The 11,852-nt window shown below is 45.4% G+C and overlaps 1 protein-coding gene across 2 annotated transcripts; it reads right to left on the reverse strand.

Annotated features, from left to right (window-relative positions):
- Window positions 1–4,405: 4,405 nt before the first annotated feature.
- On the reverse strand, window positions 4,406–7,670 carry fgf3 (fibroblast growth factor 3). 2 transcript variants are annotated; one of them, XM_011487015.3, is made up of 4 exons: window positions 6,341–7,669; window positions 5,704–5,807; window positions 5,424–5,566; window positions 5,205–5,323 (listed from the first exon to the last, which is right to left on the reverse strand). In XM_011487015.3, exons 1-4 carry the CDS (start codon window positions 6,582–6,584, stop codon window positions 5,308–5,310), a joined length of 507 nt encoding a protein of 168 aa, XP_011485317.1. In that variant the 5' UTR covers window positions 6,585–7,669; the 3' UTR covers window positions 5,205–5,307. The 2 variants fall into 2 exon arrangements, with proteins under 2 accessions (XP_004066873.1, XP_011485317.1); XM_004066825.4 differs by having other exon boundaries at window positions 4,406–5,566; window positions 6,341–7,670.
- Window positions 7,671–11,852: the final 4,182 nt, after the last annotated feature.

An 11,852-nucleotide genomic window follows, 5' to 3' on the forward strand; every position in this document is an offset into this window, starting at 1 on the left:
TTGCATGTGGACCATCAAGACCAGCTCTGAACCACCTCCTAAATACAAGTCACAGTTGGAAATCTGGACTCTTCATGACTGTCAGATTTTTGAAGTACAGGTTTCTGCAGATGGAACGGAGAGCCTGTCTCTCCAAAGGGTTTGGTTCACTTTTAGAGGGGCTCTAACAAAAGTGCCATCACACTGTGTGGCAGCAGACCCTTGCTGCTCTCCCATTGCCAGTTTTTCATTGATAGGACTATGTCGTTTTCTCCAACACAGATCAAGCCAAACAATTCCTCCTCCTCCTCTGTGGTGTTTTTGTTTTCATGTTGCTATTATCTCCTAAATCTCAGAGGTGCGTTTTTATTTGACCTCTGTGCTGGCAGCTCTTTCATTTGTCTTCATTCTGAGGTGAAGGTCTTCCCCGTGTTTCAGCCCCCTTGGGTTCTTTGATCTCCAGGGTGGCTTTGTCCTTCTCCCGTTGACCATGCATGAAGTGTTTTCTCACTTCACATCTCACTGAGCCTTAATGTACAGCAGCGTTGCTCTTTTGTGTGGAGCAGAAAATGGGCAGATCTGCTGGTGCGTGCCGTGGTGGCCCAGAAAATTACAAAAACACAACAAACCTCCAGAAAGATCAAAGTGCTTTGATGGGAATCAAGGCTAAACAATAAGAAGCAAAAGCCCCCCCCCACTGGACTCAGCTCTTGGATTTTTTGGGCCCAAACTCGTTAGGACTTTCAGACTTGTCTGTAGATCTCATTTGAGCAGATCCATCAAACTCTGTACATGTGACAGTTGTAAACAGTCAGTGGACAGCAGCTTGAGAACCAAAAAGGGCTTTTCACGCCATCTTGTTGGAGTCATGAACACTTTGCAACGACACCAAAACCCTCTCTCCTTTGCACACAAATGTAGGGACTAAATGGATTCAGTCGTTTCTGGATCTTTCATTGACATTTTTTATCACCATAAAGGTCGGTTGGTTGGTGTTCTGAGAGTTTCAGCTTTGATGGAAATCAGATCTTCAGAGAACCTAATTTACTTCTGATTGCCTCTGAACTCCAACATCAACTGTTGGACTGACCTGCAGGACACAGAAAAGAACTGCTGTGCATGTAGGAAAATTCCCTCCACCAGAGGGTTGTGCCTCCTTGAAGAGAAGCTCTGGTAGGTTGTTAGATGTTTAAGATAACCAATGGACTTCTGATCACAAGAATAGTTGCACAGCTATGTCAAGGAAATGGGATGGTTGGCATACCATCAGTCTGGAAAAGTGTTGGGCCGTGTGTCTGCTGCAGCACCTGGCTGAAAATCTGTCAAAGCTTCAAGGCAACTTAAGCACCAGAACATTTAGTCAATCATAAATTGTGAAGTCAACAAACCCGTAAACCCTGCAGGTGGGTCTTGCATCCTTGAACCCAAAAGGGGGCACGCAGCCCACTTCCTGGAGTCTGCTTCAAAATGAGAACATTGTGGAGTCGTGACGACAATCAAGTCCAGCATGGTCGCTGTCCATGGTTCTGCAGGCTAAATTCCTCCTGATTCCATTGAAACAGGTGAAGATGCGGCTCCTCTGTCACCGACATGACTAAGTTATGTCTGGCTTTATTTTGTGTTTATGTTGCACCCAAGTGATTGTGGTCTCACATTGCAAGTACGCAATGAATTATGCTGAGGGCAAAAAGGTTTTGGATTTCACTGGGTAGCAGCTGCAATTCAGAGCTTAAAATGTCTCAACATTCAATACACACTTTCATTGGCTCCCATCTTCAATCTTCCCCACGTAAGAACTGGCTGCTGCTTGATCTTTGAAATTCAGAGCCATTGACAACCCGTGGTGTGAAAGTCTTTTTAAACCAGTGGTTTTGTGGCGAATGCAGCACGATTGATGGTATCCAAACTGGGATATGAGGGCCTCTGCCTCATTTTCTCCTCTTGCTTGCCTCATAATGTCCTTTCACTCCACATTTCAAGTTTGGCTTTGTATTAATAAGTATACCTGAGGCCTTCCATTCACTCCTTTCATTCTGTTGATGCCCTTTTTTTTGGACATGCATGTTAAAATGATGAGTATTGTAATGTACAAAAGTAATCCAACTGGATCTCTGCATTCTTCTTTTGAGGAGCGTCCCGTTTTCTCGTCCTGGAAGCCAATTTGTTTTTCGTTCTGAGTCCATATGTGAGTAAATTAGACAGGCTGCCTGCAGGGGGTGTCACACTCCTAAACGCAGGCAGCTGAGCTGATATTTAAATGTGACAGCTGCCTGTAGAGGCTGCTGTTTACACGTTTTGATTCGTAGCAGGGACTCACCTGCATTAAAAGTCCCTTCTGAGGTTTTTTTATTTTTCCCCCTTTGCTCAGTTTTCGTCCGCTCCTTTTTACCATGTTAATTTGAGGTGACCTCGTTTGACTTAACTCTGGCCTATAGGAATCCCTCAGTTTGAAAACTAGTAACAAAGTTAGAGTCTTAAATAACCATTAGTCAACTCAGTGAACTCCTGAAAATGATCTTACACAGATTACAAAGAGGGGAAAAGCTATGTCAATATAGAGGGAATTTCTGTTGTTTTGAATATTTTTCTAAAAACTATTTCACATCAATTCCGTGCCCTGAACCAAAACCCAGCCCGAGAAAGCCAGGAGTTTGTGTTTGATGAAGCCACGTCTCCTCAGTATCATTCAAACAGCTCAGGTTATTTCCAACTGCACAACATGAGAGGATAATCCATACTGGAAGCAGCTGAGCCGGTCCAGAACTCTGACTCACACAAACAAAAGAGCATCTCGTTTAGAATTCATTTTAAAATCCTGGTCCTCACCTTCACATCCCTGCATGGACAAACCCCCCCAATCCAGCCCTACACCCCCCTCCCAAAGGCTGAGGTCTTCAGGGAAAAACCTGCTGATGGTACCCTGCACAGCTTTTAAAACCGGTGGCACCCAGACTGTGGAACAAACTCCCTCCTTCCTTAAGTTCCCTGGACTCTATTGATGTTTGAACAGCCAAGCCAAAGCCCTACTTTAGGATCCAGATTTTCAGTCCCATCAAACGAGCCGCCTCTGTATTTTTACTTTACATTTTTTATTCAAATAATGTAAAGTGGCAGAAAAACAAGTCTTCTTCATTTTTTACTATTCATTTCCTTTGTAAAAACAACCTGTGCCAGATCTTTGGTTTTTATTTTTATGGAAATGAAATAAAGCGTGAAATTGAAATGAAATTATAATTCTGTGTAATTGTAACAGCACTGTATTTGATAATTTAGATATTTCTTTTAAAGAAATGTTCATGTCCCAGAAATCTCATGTTCTCTGCTCATGAACTGAAAGAGATCCTGTTTTGTTTTTTTCCCAGAAGATGGGTTAAAATCAATACATAATTTATTATTTAGAAGCTTCCTATTGTGCCAGTTGATCACTGCCATTGTTTTTTTTTCTTATTGATCCAATAGATGGTATGCTTCCAGGTGGAAAGGTGAAGGCTGACAAATAAAAAAGGCCAAAAGAGCCCCAGCCTCGGTCAGACCTAGCATTCCTGTTGAGTAACACTAGAGTTTGGCATTCATGACAAGGTGCAACACTTTGTGTGGCACAGTTTCTGCTTTCAGGAAAGCCAGTTTTGTTTGTCAACTGCAGCTTTTGGTCGGAACTTCAAAAAGAGAAAGAAAAAAAAAGCCTAAAAGTCTCTGGCGGCTTCGCTTCCCAGGCACCCCCTGGGAGGAGCTTTTGTCCGAGCCAGAAAGCCTCCCCTGCCTGCAGGTATAGAATGACAAGGCTTTATATGCTGCTGCCTATATGGATGGGAATGTGGCAGGGCCAAAGCTTGAATGATTCCCATCAGTTGCTCTGAACCTCATCTGTGCAGTTTTGGCAACGTTGACCAGCAAACTAACATGAACTGACATGTGGAGATGGGGAGGAGATGCGCTCCGCCGCCTCCTGGTTTGGAATGAGCCGAGCTCACAGACTGATGATGACACCTGCCTCTCATCAACCGGAGAATCGACACAATGGAGAGGAGCGAGCAAACCGAAAATCGAAATGTTCCCGTTTAGGAGCTGGGCCTGAAAGAAACGGTTAGCTTTTCCCAGCGCTCCAGATGGATGGTTTACAACGGTTTTTGGTGCATGTGACTTCGGAAAGGAGGTGAAGCCCTTTGGGTCTGAGTGATTTTGCACTTCTCCTGAGAAACAAAATCTCCTATTGTGCACCTCAGGGGCTCCCTGCTTTCAAAGAGCTGCAGCTGAATGAACAGAAGTGGAGGGAAAAAAGTGTTTGCCACACATAAAATCAAACTACAGGACTGGAGTTAAAGAAATGGAAATAAAAAAGCTGCTTTCCCGCCGTGTAAACAAACGCAGGAGTCCAGAGAGGAGCAGCACGTCAAAAACCACCGTCAGTAAATAAAAGAGACTTTCCTTCGTTGGGTCAGTACAATTTATGTTGGAACCAGACAGCGAATAAAAACCTTTAAAAAAAAGGGCAACCTTAGTAAAATGCATCATCAATAACTTACAAGATAGGCACCAAATAAATATTCATGTCATTAGTACAATATACAAAGTATTTCTCTCAGTTTACAGACAGTAGACTATCACAACGTAGGACTGTCACAAAAACAGACAGCAGTTCCTGTTTTGTAATGTGAATCTGACTAAAAACAGAAAACTAAACAAGGTGCTTTGCCTCAGAAACCCTCTTCAGGAGCTGTCCTGCTTGTTAGCGTTTCTAAAAATCAATCTCCTTTTTTGTCCTTTTTTTTTTTTGCTGTGAGGCTGCCGCTCCTGAAGACGAGAACAGATCTGCTCTCCATGAGGCCCTTTCTCAGTTTGGTAAAATGGCTGCTTAATCAAAGAAACTTTTTGAAATCAAAAGGAAAGGTATTTTTGTACATGTGTCCAGAGATGAGTAACATTTTCGTTGCATCAACAGGGTTAAACAGCGGTCTTTATGGAATGTGTGATGATGGCGTCTCCAGAAGATGACCTTTGTGGGCCCCTTAAGCTTTGGTGGTGTCGCAGTTTTCCTTCGTTTGGAGATTTTGTTTTTCTTTGTGCACCAACAACTCCAGCAATCCAGAAAGAACGATCCCAGTTCTGATCCCACATCCTTCATGGCAGCAGCAGAGCTACAGTATGTGTCCAGATTACCGGTTTGAGTGGAGCTGAGGACCCAGAGGTCAAACGTCCTCTAAAAGTCTGCCGAGTCCTCCGGCTGCTGATCTTGGCCCTTCCTAACTCGATGCCGGCGCCGGCGCCGCTCGCCACGATGACTGCTGTGATGCAAGTGTTGGTGTGAAGCACGACTGTCCCTCAGCCTCCTCACCATCTCATGGTCCTTGTTGCCCAGCAAGCGAGGCAGGAAGAGAGAGGCTTTGTCAGTGCTACGAGTTTTAAAGCCTCGCCGTGGCCGCCCTTTACCATTGATGGAAACATACCACAGCTTTTCGGTGCTGGCCCGCCGTTTGCTGCCCCCTCCTGATGGCTGAGGCAGCTCTGTGGAGTGGTAGCGAGATGCATAGGTGTTGTATCCCAACTCAAGGATGCGCTCCACAAATTCACACTCCTTGTTAAACACTTCCTGAGAACATGAAGAGGAAAAAAAAGGACATTTTAGTCCATCCAGGAAACTTCACAAAGAAACTCCCTAACCAAACAGAGAGATTTGTGTGGGATGTGCGTAAAAGATGAAGATGAGAAGATGAAGAAGTGACTTACCGAAGCATACAGCCTCCCTTTTTCATTCATGGCAAGGTATCTGCCAGAGAAAAGACCTTTAATGGCCACGACGCCCACTTCCACTGCAGTGATTTCCATGATGCCTGCAAGACACACGAACCGTCAGCAACCCACGGAGCACGGAGGCCCTTTCCACAGCACCGCGGCGTCTCTGCTCCATTCTCCTCACTTTGTGATGTCACGGATCATCGCATAAAATCATTTGGCGTGGCATTAAAGGTATTTTTTTTATCTTCTGCAGGTTTATCAGCGCCTGATTGACCCGTTCAGCGCAGTGAAACGCCTCTATTAGAGGCCGATTAGATGAACGCGCCCGTTAGGACCGCGCTGCTGTCTGACACGCACAGACAGAGCAGCCCACGCGTGACACCCACACTTCCATCACTGCTGTGCGGAGACAATTCAATGTCGAAGGTCAAAAGAATATTCAGTTCACGCATCAGAAGACAAACAAACGAGTGGATTAAAGTTGAAAATCAATCACAATAATAGATTTTTAAACTTTGGATAAAAAATAAAAAATGTGAGGCCAATATTAGTTTTAAAAAATAAAAAATGCTCCCGGATCCACGCGCGCGCGCGCGGACCTTCGGTCCAAACGCGCAGGCCTACTCACTCAGCGGGTTGTGCTCCTCCAGGGTCCCGTCTATCTTCCCGCTGGGGTGGATCTGAAGGTGGTATTTGGTGGCGCAGTAGAGCTTCCTGCGCCTCGGCGCTCCTCCGAGGTGCTCATACACGCCTCCGCGACCCCCGGCATCCCTTCGCTGCCGGGGGTCGCAGGTCTGGCCCGCTGGGCAGCGCGCCCTGGGACAGACGGGGTCCAGGAGGCTCAGCAACAGCAGCAGAGGAATCACCAGCATTGTGGCATGGCCGGCGAGGTTCGGCTGCGGGGAAAAAACGGAGAACTTCTCCCCAGTCCTCCGAGTCCCATCCAAAGTGTGAATGCTGGAGAACCCAGCAGCCCCGCGCGCATCCGAGCCCCACGGGGCAACAGTGACAGCAGCGCCGCTGTGGAGCTGCGAGCGTCCTCTGGAGCTTCTGGAACTGGAAGCCCTCCTGTGGAGCGGACTGAGAGCCTCTGCTCACACCGAGCGCATATATAAAAGAACCTTGTGGCGACAATAGGCTGAACTTCGACCAATTGATACAAAGGAAAGGGGGAGGAAAAAGGTATCAGCCCTGTGTGAAGTGAGAGACAGGGCATGGATAAAATTACATAGTGGCTTAGCGCGGAACTGCTCCCTCTCTCTCCTGCTCTGAACTCCTCTTCTGAATATCCGAAAAGAGCAATTAGACCAACCAAATTATACAGGCGCCCGAGCCTGGCCCGCCACCACAGCAGGTGAGGAAGACTGTTGCTGGAACCTTCCTCAGAAAAACATGCTGTCCATCCCTCCATTCTCCATTCTCCCACACTGGACGCTTCTCCTCCAACCTTCGCGTCACCTCAGCTTTCTACTGACATGCTGTCATTGGCCAAGGCTGCTCAAGGCTTTGATGATACATTTTATGTCCGTTATTGAGAGATGCAGCCGTCCCAGCCACCTCCAGGCAAAGGCAAGAAAGCCCGTCCACAGCAGCTAATCAACCAACGGAAGCAGTGTTTGGATTGAGGAGCAAGGGCCAGAGAACAGTGCAAACAACACTCATCTGAACCAGGAATCTTCTTGCTGTGAGGTGATGGTGCACCCAAAAAACAGCCCAGACAACAACCCAACTCAGCAGAATTCCTACACACTCATCTGACCCACTGCCAAATCTACTTGACTTTCGATGATGTCATTATTTACTTTAGTCATTTTAGTACAAAGAACTTGATGTTTTACAGCAAAGCCTGAAGTATTTATAGCCCATAAGGCTCTAGGGGACCAGCAAATTCATGTCGAGAAAACGGCTATTTTTTTAATAACCTTCCTGTTAATGTGCTGGTTCAAATGTTTGCAACCAAAGCCAGTAAAACAAACAAACCCCCCCCCCCCCCACACACACACACACAAATATGAAAAAGTTGCATTTCAGAAAATGAATGGTAAACAGTGTGGACCAAGTCTGATTCATGACCGTTGTTCCATTTCCAGAGGATCTGCAGTTCCTCGCGTTCTCATTCAGGAGCTGGTGGTGACGGACCCAAACGGCAGGAGACCGGGTCTGATGGCAGGAACTTCAGACTTTAATAAATAAACTCAAAGTGTAACAAAAACACGAAACAAAGGCAGGAAGAAAAAGGGTGACAAAAGCCGATGACCTGACAAGACCGACCTGGAAACCAGACACTTAAACTCACTGAGCATGATTACTTAAATCAAGACAGCTGTGGACGGCGGGCAAATGAAACCAAGTGAGGCTGTGTGACCAGGAAGGGGGGGGGGGGGTCAACACATGCAACGTGACAAAAGCCAAGAAAAGTTTGCAGAAACTTTGCAGACATCTTCATTTTCCAGAGTTTAAAAGTTTTCAACAAGCAGGAATGATGTGATGCAGAAAACCTCCGGAGGCAAAGAGGTGACATCTCACAGTGAAGAAAACCCATTTTTCTGTCTTCAGAAAGTCAGCTTTGCTTGCCAGTTACAAGGAGAGCTTCTGTGTTATACATGTCTATACATCCGTCTATCTTACTTTTTCATCCCTCACCCGTGGATTGTCCCAGACTTTTCCCATGCTAATGCCTCAACTCTGGCTAGGCAGCAGCCGGTGGGCGGAAGAGCAGCAGGCTAAATGACTACTGCCTAAATTGCTTCCATCTTGGTCACATTATGACTTGCATTCTGGTAATTAGCACCATCATCTACAAATCTCTCTGCCCTTTGGCGCTACTCCACATAAGGCCTCTGCTGAGAATCCCCCAGAGAGTAGACGGTTAATTTGTTTTCCCCTCCCATACATCACCTCGCAGGCTGTCTCTGTCACTTTATTTATACTGATGATCAGAAAAAAGGCGGCCCTTTTAATTACGAGTGTGCATAATGCCTGCAAACCCCCTCACAAGTCAGACAACATACCAAAACACGGGGCAGGTCATGTGCAGAAGAGCTTGTCCTGGTGGCCGTTTCTCAGTGAGATGCTCCTGATGTGGTTAACGTTTGGGAGAGGGTGGAACGTTAGATGTGGTGTGCTTGTTCCCTCAGAAACTATTTTAATTATGCTCCCCTCCACGCCGCCCACAAAGCATCTCAGCAATAAGCAGAGCAGGGGCTCTCGATTTGAGAAGCACATACAAACCTACACATCTTCCTCTTTGCACCAAGACGTGTTTGGGTTTCTGTTGCAAGAATAGAACCAATTTAAGTGCAAAATTGGGGGTAATAGTCTCATCTTGAATCCAGGCAACATTGAAGGTATGTTTTGATTTTCTGATGAGCAAAAACACTCTGTGACTAAGTTATATAGTGTCTCCAGTGAGGCTGAAATGTTGAGACACACCAGAGGGAGATCTAAAGGGAGCCGGCAGGAAATAATTATGAGAAAGACAGACCTGAGCACTGCAGGCCAAACTGAAGAGACCTGAAGCCTGAAACCCAAAGGGAGCAAAACACGTCCCGATCAGAAACAAAGCAGGGCCGCCGTCCGTGAACTGACGAGGAGATTCACAGCAGTTCAACAAACCGATCAATTCAGAGGTAGGGATATTAACATCATAAACCTTATAAAGGAAAAGGCACTTTGATTTTTAGCCAAAAAGATGAACTAATGCTAAGAACTCTATTGTATTATAATCTCTTGCGCTGAACAACAGCTTGGGCCCATATCAGTGTGGGGTCAAGGCTTTGCTGTCTGACATGCGGGTCAGAGGAAGGAAGGAGCTGATCCATTCTGCTTTCTCTGAGTCACAATCAATGTTTCATTTTGTTAAAAGTTCTGAAGAAGTCAAGTGTGGGGTGTGACTAGGGTTGGGCGATGTCCCCTAATTTGGCCGTTGACGATGTTTGCTGTCAACCATCGGGATGGACGATGACATCGTCGGGGGGGGGGGGGGGTATTTTTACATTTTTCGTTCTTATATTACTGCTATTCGTTATTTTGCTTTTTTCATTTTATTTCCCAACTAATGGTTAATCCGCGATGATCCAGTATAAACTGAGGGAAGTGACTTTAACAAAAAAGTAACAAACAAGATAGAAAAGAAGTGTAGTCGCTCCCGAAGTGAAGTGGACCGGCGGACCGGTCCACGCGGACTTAAAGCTTTGTGTTTGATGGGAAGGGGGGGGGGGGGTACATGAGCGGTATGTGTGGGAGATTTAAGACTGCGATCCGTCCCGCAGCTCTAGGGGTACAAGCAACCGAACTCAGAACCGGGTCTAAACGTGTGTCTGAGCACAGCTCGGACCGTCTGCACACACAGCGGTTTGAGCTTCAAAGCAGAAATGTCGCTCAGTCCTTAGAAAACATTCAAACAATCACGTGGATTTGTGTTTTCAGTCGTGTCCCGACTAAATAAAGGCTGATGTTATTCCCACATGTTTACGTGCAGCCAGCAAGCAGCACCACCCAAAGCTAATGTTGTTAGCCCGTGTTAGCATACTGCTAATCCTGGCTTCGTTCAGAAAAAGCACTGACCACTCCACACGGATTAAAATTCAAATGATGAGCGAACAGGTGTTTCATAATAACCGTAAAATTATTAAAAGCACGTTTAGAAGATCATCTCGTATTTTACCGAGCTGACATGTCAATGCATATAGCCGCTCGGCGCTGTTATCGTTTTGTATTGAATTGTTATCTTCAATAAAGTTTGGAAAAAAAGCCGCTCGGCGGAAGTTGTATCCCCTTCCGGTTTTCAAACTGCGCATGTGCGAATGATTTATTCCGACCGAAAGTGTGACCTTAGTGAACGTTTTTATATTCTGAAAACATTTTTCTGGGCCATCTACACGGTTGGATTCTAATTCGACCATTGATCCCATCAGGATATTTTGTACATGTAACCGCGGCTTATGGTGTCGACGCGCAACGTGGCGGGGGCGTGGCATCACGATGGTGGTCTCTCCATCGGGATGTCAGTCACCCATCACGATGGACGATGATATCGTCCATCGGCACAACCCTAGGTGTGACTATAACCCATTTGTAATGGATAACAAGTAAATACAAAGATGGCATTTCTTTCAAAAAGGTTTTTTAACTCAGCAAAGAAATAATTAGTGAAGCCAAAGCACTAACCAGGACATTTTAAGGCGTTGATGGTCACGTCAACAAGAGACAATATAACAATATAACAACAGAGGTGAATTCTTTCTTGCAGTCATAGTTTTCAATGGAGCATCAAAAGCTACGAAAATGATTTGCCTTTTTTAAAGTTGACGAAGAGTCTTGACAAACGTCAAGTAAATCCTGTCAGCAGTTCCACTGGTGGGTCAGTAGACGGAGCATCAGAAAAACCACAAACTTCCTCACTTGATCATGGAAATGAACATTTCAACAGCAGTTAGACACAAGAATGCTGGCAAAGCTGGAGGACTGTTAGAAACAGTCTTTCACCCTCTTGTCAAAAATCTGTTGAGGACCAGGAGCTGTGCCAGTTGAAGACTCATTCCACCAGAATCGACCACCGAGCGCCACAGGAAGTCACCTGCGGCCTTCCAACTCAGCAACTTCCTCCTCCTATGGCCAATCTCGACCAAATGGAAACTTCACTAAAATAAAGGCCAAGCTACAGTATTTTTACATTTCCTGAACTGAAATGTGTTATTACTCAGACCTGGCATGTGAAATGTAGACATTTTAATTTTAGTTCTCATTTAAGTTAAATAAACTTTTAGCCTTGGAGCATCTGCATCATAAAAACGAAATCCCTCCCTGGAGGATGGAAGCTCTCTGGTTCTGGTTCTGGTTCTGATCCGTGCCCTCCATTTTTGCGACATCGTAGTCGAGCGGAAGATATCACAGAAGTCCCAGGAGAAAAACACAAAGACAGTTACTACGTTTTCAAGGCTTTCAAAGTTATAGCATCACTTTTTTGCCAAATTGCCTGACTGAAGAAAGTCCTTAAAAAAATCCATCAGTTAATGAGACCCATTGTCGTCATTACCTTAAGTTTTAAAGTCAGCCACCTCATGACTTTGTTTTTTTCCCTAGTCAATGCTAACAAATGCAGTTTACTGCCTTTGAACAAAACAAATGTTTTAGTAGGA

Source organism: Oryzias latipes, chromosome 3 (genome assembly GCF_002234675.1).
Source record: "Oryzias latipes chromosome 3, ASM223467v1".
Classification (NCBI taxonomy): domain Eukaryota; kingdom Metazoa; phylum Chordata; class Actinopteri; order Beloniformes; family Adrianichthyidae; genus Oryzias; species Oryzias latipes.